General features: G+C 40.6%; 1 protein-coding gene across 2 annotated transcripts in view; it reads left to right on the top strand.

The window, feature by feature from the left end:
- Slco1c1 (solute carrier organic anion transporter family, member 1c1) overlaps window positions 1-16,563 on the top strand; it is a 46,666-nt gene that overhangs the window by 14,982 nt on the left and 15,121 nt on the right. For both annotated transcript variants that reach the window (XM_039108471.2, NM_053441.1), the window contains 6 exon segments: window positions 941-1,074; window positions 2,935-3,081; window positions 5,284-5,382; window positions 6,946-7,194; window positions 8,042-8,206; window positions 14,613-14,808. In XM_039108471.2, the coding sequence (XP_038964399.1) occupies window positions 941-1,074; window positions 2,935-3,081; window positions 5,284-5,382; window positions 6,946-7,194; window positions 8,042-8,206; window positions 14,613-14,808 (990 nt within the window).

Consider the following 16,563-nt stretch of genomic DNA (forward strand, 5'->3'; position numbering starts at 1 on the left):
CACAGCCTTCAGCTTCAGTCTCCTGAGGACTGGGATTATAGACATGTGTGTGTGTGTGTGTGTGTGTGTGTGTGTGTGTGTGTGTGTGTGTGTGTGTGTATGTGTGTGTGTGTGTGTGTGTGTGTGTGTGTATGTGTGTGTGTGTATGTGTGTGTGTGTTCTGCCTGTGGAAATACAAGGCAACCGATGCTCAGAGCTTAGCTGACAGTGAGCTCTGGTAATGTACTGTAACTGTCTCCCCAGCATTTAACTGGGTGCTGGGATCTGAACTCAGGACCTTAGGCTTGCACAGCAGACATGTAATGAACTGAGGTGCCTCTCTGGACCCATAACTTGGGGTTTCTAATGGCTCATTGTAACTGTGACTACTGCTTGAAAATCAGCGATGAAACAAGCTTGGAAGGACGCCATCAGGAAGAGGATACAGAATTTCATATGCTCAGGGAAGATTGCCCTAGGCAGAATTTGAATGCTGCTCAGAACCAAAACCCTAAGTTTAACAGCCTTTGAGTCTGGGTCTGTGAAAAGTACTGTCCGGCACATAAGGGGTGGTGATTTCAGTATCCAGTGCCGAAGGAAAAAGTTTTCTACCTTTACTTAGACCTCATGATACAACACAGCCCTGTAATACCAGCTATACCTGAAGCTGAAATAGGAGGAGGACATGTTGGGTGGCCCACTGTGAGTTCGTGGCCAGCTCAGGGTAATGTAGCAAGGCCATGTATCTAAGTAAAAAAGAAACTCAGGAAAGTCAGTGTGTGTGTGTGTGTGTGTGTGTGTGTGTGTGTGTGTGTGTGTGTGATAATTTGCAGCCAGATTCATTACTTTGAGGAAAATGTAAACCCAACAGGATCCCTTCATTCTCGGGCAAATGATGTAGACCTTTGTTTTAAGCATGCTGTTAGCCTGTCAGGGTAAAAAAAATGTTCTTTATGTGCAGGTACAGCTATGAGAAATATGAGAGGTATTCTCCCTCCTCCAACCTCACTCCCAACATCTCTCCGTGCTACCTAGAGTCCAGCAGTCCATCACCACGCTCAATCGTGGGGAAATCACAAAACAAGATAAACGATGGTAAGATGATCTTTTAAAAACTGGCCTGTGTAAGTGAATGGCTTGAGCTTTATATATGATTTGGTATGCATATTAACTTTCCCAAGAAGAGCATTATTAGTTGAAATATTAAAGTGCCAAAAATTCCTACAAATGTACTGGGGAGATGACTCAGTGTGGAAGGGTGCTTACTTTCCAAGCATTAGGTCCTGAGTTCAAAGTCCCAGCAACTACTTAAAAACTTAGCTGTCTCTGAACATCCTTATAGACCCAATACTGGGAGACAGAGATGGGTGGGTCCCTAAAATTCACTAGCCAACAAGCTTAGCTATGACAACGAGCTCTCTGTTCAGTGAGAGGTTTTTGTCTTGAGGCAATGGGGACAAGAGTGCCCCCATTTCTAGGACAGTACAGTTAGAGCACATGACCACAGCTCACTGGTCAGTCAACCTGGGAACATCACCTTGTCTTTTCACAGGCAGAACACCCATACCTTTATCTAAACAGTGCCTATAATTCCAGCACTCAGGAGGCTGAGGCAGGAAGGCCATGAATTCAAGGCTGTCTTGGGCTATCTAGTAAGTTGAATATCTGACAAACCAGAGCCACCAGGAGAAACGTACCAGTGTGCCCACCAGGAGAAATGTACCAATGTGCTCTGGCCTCGGTGTGCGTAGAGGGATAGGCATGCACCCTTGTGGTTCACATGCTTCCCTGCATGAACTCACAAACATAAACAGGTCCTAAAATATAAAGCAGTATGCTGTTATCCCAATAAGATATTCCAGTGATCAATTTTTATGAAAAAGACTACTAATTGCTTGGTGGTTACTGGCAACACCTACCAGTGGCTCTGAGTGAGATGGGTCTTGAAATGAAAATAAAGTGACTTTCACAAATAGAAACATCGATCTAAAGGATTAGAAAGGAAGAAATGTGATCCCCCCTGCCCCACCAGGGTTAAATTTAATTTTCTCTTTATCCTCTTTATCCTCCCTGTGTTGCCAAGAAGACTCCAGTTAAAAATACCTGAGAACCACTTAGCCCAGCATGCGCCTGGGAGAGGGCATTTAGCCCTGGTGATTACAGAAGGCTGTCAGCATCCTAAAGTTTATTGCAGTGCCTGAACTCTGTGAAGTGGTCTTTCATTTACATGACTGACGCAGCTATCCTGCCTCAGACAGTCAGATTAGAGCGTGCATCAATGTATCCTTAAATAGTCAGTGTAAACAGATCCAGTTCTAAAAATATTGTCAAACCTTGTTGTTGTAAGATATGGATTGCTGGAGAATATAAGATATATAAATTTTAATATGACTTATTCTCAGAATTCTAAGACTAGTTGATCACTACCGGATGTAACTGTAGGCCAGAGAGCCTGGCGTCACAATTATCGCCCACATAAATGTTGAGATTTCAAGAAGAACTTGGGCAACAACGGCAGACACTTGGGTTTGAAAAATACACAGTTTTTTATTGAAGTAGAGGTGGACAAGCGTTTTGGTTTTTTTTTTTTTGTTTTTTTTTTTTTTTTTTTTTGTTGTTTTGTTTTTTTGCATTGGATGGCATGGTGAAAACCACTGAGGTATAAAGAGACAAATATCTCTGTGTAGGTACAAAATGAGAAGAAGAGAGAGAATACGTTAAAGACAGAGCATGAAACGAGCATCTCTTAGGCCCCTGGACGATTCTGTGAAAGAGATGGAAATCACAAATCAAAACGAACTCCAGGCTCATCCAAACTCTTATCAGATTAGCACTGTGGCAAATTCTGACTCTGCTTTGTAATTCAGTTTTAAAACAGAGGGTAGAAATGTGGAATTGAATACTTAACTTTGGTAGCGTCTTAGCTCTAGTCCTCCTGTTTGCTTTTCTTTCAAGAGTGTGAAGTGGATACCAGTTCCTCCATGTGGGTTTATGTCTTCCTGGGAAACCTTCTCCGAGGATTAGGGGAAACTCCTATCCAACCCCTGGGCATCGCCTACCTGGATGATTTCGCCAGTGAAGACAATGCTGCCTTCTACATCGGTAACACCTATAGCTCATTCCGCTTGGGGAGTGGGGCGCCTGGTCCGAGTCCTTCCCATCCATCCCAAATTCATCACGGAAGCTTTGAGCACTCAGTCCCCATGCTTCAGTTAGCTTTGAACAGACAAGGTACGTTAGTCAGCATCTGCTAAGAGAAGAAAAGAACACAGAATTAAATAGCTGTGACCTCATTGGCATGGGACCTTATAAAAGCATCCTCCTCGGGGCTTCAGACTTTAGAGACTGCTTTTAATGATGTATGTGTGTGTGTGTGTGTGTGTGTGTGTGTGTGTGTGTGTGTGTGTGTGTTGTGGGTGCTTGTGGGCCTCTGTATGTGCATTTGTATGTGTATGTGAGGTGTGTGTGTGTGTGTGTGTGTGTGTGTGTGTTGTGGGTGCTTGTGGGCCTCTGTATGTGCATTTGTATGTGTATGTGAGGTGTGTGTGTGTGTGTGTGTGTGTGTGTGTGTGTGTATTGTGGGTGTTTGTGGGCCTCTATATGTGCGTTTGTATGTGTATGTGTATGTGAGTGTGTGTGTATTGTGGGTGCTTGTGTGCCTCTGTATGTGCATTTGTATGTGTATGTGAGGTGTGTGTGTGTGTGTGTGTGTGTGTGTGTGTGTATTGTGGGTGGTTGTGGGCCTCTATATGTGCGTTTGTATGTGTATGTGTATGTGAGTGTGTGTGTGTGTGTATTGTGGGTGCTTGTGTGCCTCTGTATGTGCATTTGTATGTGAGTGTGTGTGTGTGTGTGTGTGTGTGTGTGTCTTGTTTTTGCAGTTCTAAAAGCTGCCTTGCATTCTATAAGCCCTAATTAACTAAAGGATCTTTTATTCCACTTTTTCCCTGTTTGAGATAGGAATGGGTTCTGGAATCTTGAGAGCAGGTATAAATGATTGAAAAGAGCTATAAAGAAAATGTAAGCAAGACGCAAGGATACCCCATCCCCCCAGGACAGTTGAGCAGAAGTAGTCACCAATGTCTACTACCAAAGGGTATGGAATGCATTGGAAGATCTTCCACACAAAATGTGTAATAGAAAGGAACTATTAAGGTCAGATGCATTTAAGCACTTATTTAATTGGAATAATTAGAATTTATTTAATAATAATTGGAATTTAGCTAGAAATTAGAGCTGCAGAGATGACTACAGTGTCTTCTGGGTTTACTACCTCAATTTTGAGTCCTGGAATTCTGATCATTTGAAGGTATTGCTTTTAGAGACAAAGGGTAAGACTGAAGGAGAGAGGTTACACCAAGGACTACTGCCTTTCTGGCTATATGCCACAGAAATCCCTGAGATCCTACACATGCTTGCACAGGGTCTGTCTTTAACGAAAACCTTAGGATAACTCAGGAGCCTAAAGAAGAGCTATATGGGGCAAACTACACAACTATTCTGGGGATTGGGAAGGATTTACCTTCTGGAGAGGGAATGGCTCTTCATGCCTCTAGCTCATGTAATCTCCCAGGAATATACTTTTATGAGTTCTAATGTGAGATGAACGGTGGTGTGAGACTCTTAGCTGAGCAGGGCAGCCTTCTGCTTCCTAGTGGCACGTCTGGATAGCCTGCTCCTGCCATCTATTGAGGCTGCCTCTGAGCTGTGATGAGCTTTCTGGAGAAGCTTAACTTGTTCCAAAGTCTCCCTCCTTTGCTAGCTGCTTCCAAGGTTTGAGTGAGTGAGCATTCTTTATTACTGAGGTGGGGAAACCCGTTTTAATGTCAAACAGAACTTTATGCTTCACTGATGATAAAACATGGTTGAAAGATTACAAAACTAGCCCAGTTCTGGTCTGTTTGGTTTCTGTCTCACATAGCCCCTAGCTGCGCCCTCCAACTCCAGTGCTGGGAGCCCCCAACCCGTGCACACCCATACCTGCCGGGACCCAAGTTTGATTCATGCTTGGAAATTAACTTTGTCAGGGGCTTGGTGTTATTTCTGTGAGCCAATTCATATGTTAAAAGTGCTACAGATGTATTTCCTAAGTCAGTGCAATTGAAAAATTTAACCAGGGAAACGCCCACAAAGGAAATGCGGTAGTAGCATTTATTTTGCACTCACCAGTGGCATCTCATTTTTACTTTCACCTTAGCATTTTTATCAGTTTATCAAAGCAGAGCCAAATGACAGCTATCCTTCTTTTCCCTCTTATCCCCCCTTTAATTGTTTTATTTTGGTTTGGCTTGTTTTTTGATACAGGGTGTGTGCAGACAGTGGCAATTATAGGGCCCATTTTCGGCTTCCTCTTGGGTTCATTATGTGCCAAACTCTATGTTGATATTGGCTTTGTGAATCTAGGTAAGTGGATTATGTATTCGCATGTCTTTATTTATACTCCTCTCTTTGTGCACGCACATGCCATGATGCATTTGGGAAGATCAGAGGACAACTTGTGGAAATCAGTTCTCTCCTTTCACCTCGTGGGTCCTGGATGGAACTCAGATATCCAGGCTTGCTTCAGACACCTTTACACACAAAACCATCTTACCAGCTGAACGCACTTTGCATTTATTCGTTAATTTCAACTACTATATTTTTGATGTGACTTTGAAAAATACTACTTTTCTTTTTTTTTCAATTAAAAAATGTATGCATACAAATATTTGTGTGCATGTACGTATGGGCATTAAATGAGTGCTTGTTGTTGGAAGAGGTCAGGAGAGGGTGTCTGATCCCCGAAACTGTAGTTACAGTTATGAGCCTCCATGTGGGTGCTTGGTAACAACTCCAGCTCTACAAGAACAGTGAGTACTCAAACACTGAGCCATCTCCCCAGCCCCCCCCCAATACAATGTCAAGGTGTCACTTTTTCGTTAAGTAAAAATAATGCAAGAAATGCACTCTGATACTGAAGACACAGGCATTAACCAACCGGTGCAGGGGAAACAGGCAGGTCGTTTCTGTGCTCTGTGATCTATGCTCTGTTTATTAAGGCAGACACACTCTTCTCCCACAGTTCTCAATTCACATGCATCCAAAACTCTGGCTCCTGCTGGCTCTTGCTGGTCTCAGATGTGTCAATATTTATTATAGAGACATCGACCGATAAAGCAAACATAGGAGTGAAAGTCTCCAGCAAGCAAACTTCCCTTTCTCCTAGCCCTAACTTCTCTCTTCTGCTCTCTTTTTTCTCCAACTAGACAATTATCTTGGGGGACTAGCAGCAGTCATTTTTCGAGGACAATCTTAGACATTCAATATGTGAGTCAGATGTGATGTTTCTGAAGGGGCAGCTGGCTAAGGGTGCTTTACTCTCTTTACTCTCCCTAAGTGCACAGCCCCAGAGCAGTGTTCTGTCATGAGCCTCTCATGCTTTCTCTGGAGATCTGGGGTAGGGGGTAGTGGTGGATGCCAAGTATGTTTATTAGATGTTTTCTAGCGTGTGTGTGTGTGTATATATGCATATATATGCATATATAGATACATACATATACATACATACATACATACATACATACACATATATATGCATATTTCCTTGTGTCTGGCCAAGGACTATGTATGAGAGTGTGGGCACATGGATGTGTGTACATGTAAAGAATCATCCTAAGGTTTTCTTCTACCTTATTCATTGAGGCAAGGTCTTTCAATCAAACTCAGAGATCATCGATATAGATATAGCTAGTGTAACTGGTGTAACTGTGCACCCTGCTCTGTGGCTCTCCCGTCTCTACCGTTGGAGGTTGGATGCTAGCATCCAGGCCCACTGGGCATTTAGAAAGCTTCTGGGTCATCTGATCTTAGCCCTCATGCAGTGTTCGTGATGTCGTAGAACTGTCGCTAGAATTTGTCTTCTGCAGTAACTCCTCTCAGCACCCTCCACTTTAAGAACTCACTCCCTAACCAACCTCTGTTTTTCAGACCACATAACTATCACCCCAAAGGATCCCCAGTGGGTCGGGGCCTGGTGGCTTGGTTACCTAATAGCAGGGTTCCTAAGTCTTCTTGCAGCCGTGCCTTTCTGGTGCTTACCCAAGACTCTACCAAGATCCCAAAGTAGAGAGGACTCCGGCTCCTCCTCTGAGAAATCCAAGTTCATTACAGATGACCCTGTTAACTACCAAATGGCCCCCAGAGAAGAAAGCATGAAAATCATGGAAATGGCGAGGGGTAAGTCAGATTCCCTTTGATCACATACCTCTAGAGGAGGTGTATGACCAACAGCGCTCATCTCCCCTCCCCGTCTGAAAGAAAGCATAAGAAATCACACAGGAAGCAGAAATGGGGGTGACATCTTCCTTATTGAAAAGGTTTTGCAGGTGGATGAGCAATCTTTCCTAGCTTCCTTTTGAATGGCTCGACCTTCTCCCTCACAAATGTTTTTCTCCACAGCAGTTGTTCAGCATAAGCCTGGACGGGCAGAAGAGGCTATAACTCCATGTCTGAGAGCCTTTCACACATGAGACTCACCTGTTTGAACACTACATAAAAATGTGTGTCTTGGCAAGGGTGCAAGTGGGAGTCAGGCAGACCAGGCACGTTCTCAGGAGTTCTCCTTAGGGAAGTCGGTGTCTGAGAAATTGACCCCATCAATTTAAAAAAAATATCCTGTATTTACATTTATAGACAATCTTCAACTTGTTAAAGTTGAAGGCTGAATCATGGGGTGGGTTGTGGGGCTGAGAGAAGGAGGGATGTCCTTTAATACCAAGATACAGTCAATCACTAAAAGAGATATCTGTGAGCTACGTTTGGAGAAAGAAACTCACACTGAATGAGAGTTCATGATATCCAGCCTGGAGCTCCGAGCAGGAGAATGAGGAGATATAGGTTGACCCCTTGTCACTGGCACATCAGCTGGTGAGAGATGTCTCTGACTCACTTGTGGGTCCTGTATGGTCTTCCTGTGGGAGTGTATGTGGCTGGATTCAAACCCAGGCAGACCGCAACCCTGCAGGTTACAATGTCTACCACCCGAAACCATCTTCAAGGACTCTACATTGTTTTTGTCTTACAGATTTTCTTCCATCACTGAAGAGTCTTTTTAGAAATCCAGTATACATCTTATACTTGTGTGCAAGCACTGTTCAGTTCAATTCTCTATTCGGCATGGTCACATATAAACCAAAGTACATTGAGCAGCAGTATGGGCAGTCTTCCTCCAAAGCCAACTTTGTCATTGGTACGTCTACCTTTCTGTCATGCATTTCCATAGAAGCCAGTTTGATGAATCTTTCTCATTCTTTGTAACATTAGATTGCTTCAGTCTTTAAACCTGAAGTAAATTCAAGTATTTTAGATGAAGTAAAATAGTAACGTTTTGTTAAAAAAAATCTAGTAGGATAAATGCATGCATGGTGGGTGTGTTTTACAACTTTGCAACAAGAATTATTTATAGCCATGCCTGGTTGGCTTTAAGAGTTTCCCACGGTTCTTAAATAAGCACAAAGCAGTGAATCTAGCCCACATTCTTTTTAGATGATTGCCAACATTGGATACACGTGTTTTAAGCTTCGTTGAAATCTTATGTTGGCAAAATTGTGTGCATGGTGTCTGGGATTGCAAGTAACAGGTGTTCAGATAGCGTAATTGCACTGACTCTAACAAAGCTTATGTTTGACTAAGATAATGTTGTCAAAAGTAGTTGTGTTTATAGTATATTTATGTAGCCAGTAGCAAAACAAGAACACTATTCAGGGACAAAAACAAAAATAAAGAAGTAAAAGAACAGAGGATAATATTTAAATAAAGGGCTATCACCTTGTATAAAATTAGAGACTTAAAACCTGGATTGGCTCCTTCTTTCCATACATGTGTCCTTTAAAGTCACCATTTTGAGGTATTAAATTTATTGTTTCTTGGGACATATTCCTTTAAGATCAAAGACTCCAAAAGAATTTATTTCTCCATACAAGCATTTAAAGGATTTATTTTATTGCTATTATATTGCAATTTTCTGATAAATTTTGAATAACAGACACTCAGGGGACAGACTACTGTGTGCGTGCTCTATTCTCCAACATTCTAGAAGTATCAAGATTGGATCATTGAACCTTTTACATTTTCAATATCGATTGATTCAAAATAACTTAATTGTATTATTTCCTGGGTGAGCATAGGAAATATTTTAGAATTCTCTCTCAGCACACCAGCCATATCTGTCAGTGGGGTACACTGAGTTGAAGGAGAACCAATAAAGAACAAAGTTTGAGATACTCTTCTTCACTTTATATGTCAAGACATAATTCTCAATCAACAGTTAAGCCTGCAGATGTCTTGTATGTAGTTTTCTAATGAATTGTGCACATGATTCTGCACATGTGTATGTGTGTGTGTGTGTGTGTGAAATAGCCAGCATCATATTACCTAAGAAGATTATTACCAGCCCATACTTTCCCTAATGCCTAGAATAGTTGTAGACCAAACCTTCTTAGTCTAGTCTTGCCTATACTTGAGCCCCTATAAGTTGTATAGTCGATGTTCACATCCATTAATAATTCTAAATACCCATCGTTGGTTCTTTTCATTACTGTGATATCAATGTACCATGAATTATTTAAGCACTTTATTGCTGATAGCCTTTTGGATTTATTTATATTTTTGCTATTATAGATTTCACAGTCATAATAAGTCTATGGGTCATTTTTTGGGCTGATGCATAGAGTTTAAATAATAGAACCTAGGCAGTCTGATAGATGCCGTAGGTGTTACTGAGAAACAACATGGCTGAGGAAATTTGAACCCACTAGAACTGTGACTGCATGCTAATCTCCCCTCATTTTACCGGACTTTGATGCTGTCAACCTTTGTCATCGTGACTTCTCACAGTAGTGGCATGTCATTCGCCTGTGACCATTTATGTTGAGTCTGTATGCATAGGTTCACTGGTCACTTCAATTGTCTCTTCTGCTAACTCTGTTCAAGTCGTTTTCCTACATTATGTACTCATTTTGCTCTCATTGGTAATTTCCGGCCTCTGCATGGTTTTTTTTGACATCAGTTCTTCACCGAATATTGCAAGCATTTCTCATATACGTTACCTTGCCTTTTAACTTTTCCTTTTTCTTAAACATAGATGCTTTTCTCATACAATGCAATCTGAATGTAGTTTTCCTTCCCTCTATTCCCCTAGCTCCTCCACACATATGTGTCAATAAGACCTTTTGATTTTGATAATGCTTGTCGTCAGCTTTTTAAGTAAGCCTAACTTTTAGTCTCTTTCTTTCTTGTGCCACTTTGATTCTGTTTGGATAACTGTATATTAAGCCCCCAAATCACTGAAATGTTTTCCTAATACTTCTATTGTTAACATTTAATTCTTTCAGTTTTCACATATTGGAACAATCCATTTGTAATCATATTTTTGGATAATATGAAAGACAAGGTTCAATCAGAATAAAGCAAAAACCCCGAATCCCTTCCCATAAATTTGCTTGAAAGCCCATGTCTTTGAAGATGTGGGTGTTCTTCATTATTCAAGTTCATACAATATTGCATCTGGACACTTGATCTCCCATACTGGAGTCATGAATGATACTTTTTAAAATTTCCAATGGAAACCTGTTTTTAATAAAGTACAATTAAGAACATTATTTAGAGGGAGATGTTCATAATAGAAAACTAGGGCTGAAGACACGGCTCAGTGGGGAGAGGCATCTGCACTTGCAGCAGGTATGGGCCCGACGGAAGTCCCCTGGGATATTTTCAAAACAAAAATTGTACTAGTTCTTTGTGGGATGCACAGAAGTTCTTGTGTACACGGATAAGCAAAAGGGGTACCAGGAACACTAATCATACATGGTTGTCTTCTCAAAAGGAGATGTATAACTCACTTTCTGCCTAGAAGACTAGGAAGTGGTTAGTAACCTAGCTGTGTGGCTGAGACTACACTGGATGCTTGCCCCACTCTTACCATGAGCTTACTTTTCTCAGTTAATCTATAGAGCCCATTGTTATGGAAGATGTCACATGTACTTTACAAAGATTTTTGATGTAGCTACACCTTAAGCTTTGTTGTACACATGGGATTGAGTTCATTATAGCCAGGATACTTTTCACTGAATCGCACTGTGCTTAAATATGCCTAAAATAAACTACTGAGGATCAGACCTCTAAATGTGAAGGAGCATTAGCCACTGAGTTGTGTTGAACTGAATGACTTTGTTCCTTCCCCAGATTGTTGCATTGCTAGCTCTGGTGTTCACAGAAGCCTATACTGCTCTTTGAGACTTTAATATATGCATGTAGTATGTTTGTGTATTTTGATCATAGACAACTGAACTCTTGCTTGTAACGTTCCCTAGCCTCACTTTCCATCCCTATTCCCTCCCAACACATGATAAATATATGCGTGTGTGTGTGTGTATATATATATATATATATAGTATATGATACAGAAATGATATAAAATGATATATATGATATAGAAATATATGTCATATATGATACATAAAAATATAGAACAATATATTATGATGCAGAAATATATATAATATATAGAACAATATATATGATATAGAAATATATATATGATATAGATAGATGTGTACTGTGTGTTTGTGTGAATTTATATACACTCCACTGAGTCCAATATGTACTGCCCATATGCCCATGTGTCAGTACCATCCACTGAAGCATGGTCCACCCACAGCAGCCACACTCTTAAGGGCAACTGACTGTCCCTTGCCCAGCATTCATCAACCGTCAATAGCTCCTCTATTGGGGTGGCTCTCCTGAATCTTTCATACTGGCATTTTGGCTATTCTCTTATGCAGGAAGAGGTGGCAGCTGTGAGTTCATGAGTACAAGGTCTTGTCATGACCAGAAGACTGATAAATGGGAATTTCTCAACACTCTCAATGCACAATGTCTTATTTATTTGTTGTATGTGTGTATAAAAACAGGGGCTGTGTTGCTTATTTTCCTGTTATTGTTATACAACAGCATGGTCAAAGGTAACTTAAAGAAGAGAGAGTTTAGTTTGGTTTATGGTCCCAGAGGGGTGAGTCTATCATAGCTGAGGAGAAGCATGGCAGCGGGTGGCAGGGATGGTGGCAGGAACAGGAAGCTGAGAGCTCACATCTTCAAGTGTGAGCACAAAACACAGAGAGAACCAGAACCGAAATAAAGCTTTAAACTCTCACAGCCTGTGAATAGTGAAGTACTTCCTCCAGCAAGGCCATACTTAAAACTTCTCTAAACAGCACCACCAACTGGAGACCTAATATTCAAATGCCCGAGTCTGTGGATAGTGCTTCTCTTCACATCCCCACAATGACTGACAATAGATACCTAATCCATAGCAAAGCTGACTTCCAGGATGGAGAATGGAAGGATGGAGAGAGGCAGGGAGGGAGGAGGGAAGGAAGGAAGAGAGAGAAAGAGAGAGAGAGAGAGAGAGAGAGAGAGAGAGAGAGAGAGAGAGAGAGAACTACACCTCCACATTTAGAAAAACGTTTAAATTAGAAAAATTTTAAAATCACATACTGTTAGCATCAACTTGGGTCACAAGTAGCCAGATCTGTTACATTACAAGTAACATCTGTTCTCTGTTTACAAAATGGCAACCACTTGTCTTTGTTTATAAAATGGCAACTATCTGTCTTCTAGTAATAGACATTGTAATTCCTTCAAAGTCCCAGGATGCTTCACTCATTCACTAGTCACATCCCCAAATCTCTATTTAGCTTGAGAGCAAACGTAGCAACTCCTCTATTCCATTTTATTAACTTCACAATCATGCCCCGGGAAGGCGAGCCTGTTTCCAAAACCTAGACTCTACCCTGGGCTGATTTCTAATAGGTCAGCTTTAATATCGATACTTACAACCTATAGTCAAATAAAAAAGATAGACTGAATGTTCTTTCATCTATTGGCAGTTGATGGATACATTTTACAGAAGATAATTTAAGAGTAAAGGAGAAAGATGGCCCCTTTGATTCTATGCAGATTACTTGGAAGATCAAGTGTGTAAATTATAAAATGAAAGAAAGTATAGAGAAGGGATGGAATCTTCATCCATTTGTTTTTGTTTTTATGGTGTGTAGGAGTTGAACACAGACACTTCAATGTCTTTATAACCTCCTCAGGCCTCATAACCTTCCTGTACCTGCCTCCTGCATAGTTGAATCTTAAGCTTTTAGCACAGGCCTGGTCTTTCTCTAATACAGAAGATACACACCCCCTACATTGTTTTCATCTTTGCCAATCTGCTAGGAATGACTTGAATGTTTATGTGTTAAATTTTTGTGCTACGAGCCAATCATGAATAGCATCCTTCCACCACATCAACACCACTTCATAGCCAACATCTCAAATCAAATATAGAAAATGACAGTATGAGACCACATGTGGGAAAGTCTGCACCTGACCTTGAGTGATTGCACTCATTCAGAATAAAGACACACTTAAGAGATTGTATAAAATTACCCGCAGACTGTGTTATTGTGTTATGTATATGATCTGTGAAATTAAATTTTTGTCAAGACCTGGGTCTCATCTCCAGGACATTGTGTTTTGTATGTATTCTCTAAAGTTTTCCAAAATTCAAAACCACATTAGTCCCAAGTATTTAAATAAGGGGTATCCAGGCAGTCATGGATAGTTATTATAAGAGAGTGAGCAGGTTTGGAGACATTTAGAAAATGCCTTACAGTTGTATAGCTGTTAAGTAGCTGAACTGATGTTATGTAAACTCAGGCACTTGGGTCTCTGTGCAATCTCTATCACCTAGTGGAACCACTCCCTCTGCAGGTTTTAAACCATGCTGACCTGATGACTAGTAAGGTTGCCTAACTCTGTGTCTAGGATTCCATCCCCTAATTCCTTAAAAAAGATGTAACTAATAGAACCTAGTGATGGACGGCAGGGGATTGGACATGAGCTTCCCCACATTTGAATTAAGGTTTACTAATTACTAGCCAAAGTCATGAGGAAATTGCTCTATAAATAGAGGATATTAATATGCCTACCCTTAAGATTGTGCTGAAAGCTAAATGCGATGAATTGCGTGCCAAATGCTTCACCTAGCATCTGGTGCTCAAATGCTAACATGCACCACTGTAGCTGTAAGGTGACCAGCAAAGCAAGAGCCCAGGGAGCTGGGTCAACAAAATCAGATTTTAGTTGAGCCAGAAAATGAAAAGCGAAACATAAAACAAATGAACAGACTCATTTCCTTCATTCTCTGTGAGTATCATTCTATGGATCGTATTGAAGAACACTAATCTCCACCCCACTGCCATGTGATTGACAGTGTTAGCTCTGGGCATCTATGAGAAAAGAGATCACCTCATTGACGCATTTAGCATTGGTAGAGTTGTCCTTGTGTCATTCATTCTGTCATGGAGAAAGTGAGACTCTAAGTCTATACTTGTGCTATGGTCAACCCATGACCTTGATGCTCATCACAAACCCTTAGTATAGGTTGACCAATAATAGAAACTGAATAGTTTCATAAATTAAAAGAATAGCACAGTTTGATACACCAGAACCGTTGATGTGTTTTAGCAATCACTAGGGCCACATGTGTGATGCTCAGAGATTTCAAATAAACAGTTACCGAGTGACATGTTTTTTTTATTCTGCAGGTCTCATCAATATTCCTGCAGTGGCCCTTGGAATATTCTCTGGGGGAATAGTTATGAAAAAATTCAGGCTGGGTATTTGTGAAGCTACAAAACTCTACTTGGGATCATCTGTCTTTGGCTACCTCCTCTTCCTCTCTCTGTTTGCACTGGGATGTGAAAATTCCAGTGTGGCCGGACTAACTGTCTCCTACCAAGGGTATGTTCCTTCGTGACATTATTTGAGGAGATAGAATTATTTAATTCAACTGTCAATAGAGTTCTCCAATAAGGTTATGTTAGTGTTTAAAGTCTCATAATTATAGGAAGGTATTTTTAATGAAAGAACTGACACAACCTAAAATTCAGAATCTGTTGTCACTCAAATTTGCTGCTTCCTACAAATTAGAATTTGATTGTCTTAAACAAGTATAAAAATTGCTAAATCTGCATCTTACATTAGAAAATTATCCTGACAGATGAGACAATATAATCATGGAAATACTGACCTTGAGCTCTTAGTGAAGTGGCGGTTAATGGGATGAACCAATCTGGCTTTAACTTTCTTAACTAAAAAAATAATAATTACATATTAAGATTATAAAAGACCTAAATAACGTCATATACATGAAAGTGGTTAGTATTTGTCTAAAATAGCCTGAAGGAGTTCCCCCCCCTTTCCCCCTCTTGACTACTAATTAACTGGATTGGTCTCTGGAACATTCTTCCTAGTCTTAACTGTGTTAAAATCACTGCAATGGTCTGAGGAAAATGCTATCTCATTACAGCTGTCTTTAGCTGTTCATCATGTACTGAGTTCAGAGAGCATGGCTAATTTATATTTCCTGTGTTGGTCTCATTCCTATGCTACCATGTATGTATGTGATCAGTGATTTGATTATACCATTTTCTAGTTTCTTTGTTAACGGATCTTGCAGGACATATTTCATCATTCCATTTAAGAGTTCTTCCTATCATAACTCTACTGGAAGGATCTGCATCCTTTTAGCTATGCCTGCACTGTTCATCTATAGATGTCACTGAACCTCTACCATGAGTCAGAGAAGTTCTAGATTAAATCTTCCAGATAGCTTGAAGCCCTACAGAGGCAGAAAGGCACACTCGGCAGATCTTCTTGTATTCATTGCTTTCCTGTTTTCAATCCTTGTGACCAAGTGCCTGAGGAAAAGCACTTTAAAAATGGAGGTGTTTATTTGGGCTTACAGTCCATTATGGAGGGACAGCATAGCAGCAGACAATCCCATGTCTTTGTGGGTAGGTGGAAAATGCTTGCTCAAATATCAACAGACAGGAGGCTGTGATGGGTCAGCAAGGAAGACTGAGCTCCAAATCTCAAGGCCTTCTGACCCATTGAGGTACAGACCCACCTCCCAAAGTGGTCACAGCTTTCGGAAAGACCTCCACCTAGTGGTAGAGCCAAGTATTCAAGTACATAAGTTTATAGGGGACATTTTACATTTTCTGACTCTCTCCTCTTTTCTGTAGTTCCTCACCTGCCTCTTGCTCTCTAAAGCTTCCCATTTCCTGTTACTCTACCTGTCTCTACATTCTAGCCTCCATTTTTTTCACCCATATAGTTTCTTCTCCTTTTAACTAAGCACACACTATAATTTTTCTCATCCAAAATGAATACAAAGTTTAAAAAAAAAAGTGTGACTACTAGGGTTGTGAGGCTGAAGAGTCTGTTGTGGTCAGCAATGACTGTGAGAAATGTCAATGGTAACTATGAATTGCTAGAAGATTCTGCAGAGAATAGAAACCTTGTGTCATTTTTGACTGTGCCTTTCATATTCAGTATATAGACCAGCATAGTGGAATCATTTGTATTTTTAATTCATAAAAGATCATAACTTTAATTTGCTAATGCATGTCATTTATAGTCCTATACAAGTTAGTTCTGCTAACTTTCATTGAACAGAGTGAGTTTTTAAATGTCTGTTTGCTTCCCAAACTT

This window comes from Rattus norvegicus, chromosome 4 (genome assembly GCF_036323735.1).
Source record: "Rattus norvegicus strain BN/NHsdMcwi chromosome 4, GRCr8, whole genome shotgun sequence".
Classification (NCBI taxonomy): domain Eukaryota; kingdom Metazoa; phylum Chordata; class Mammalia; order Rodentia; family Muridae; genus Rattus; species Rattus norvegicus.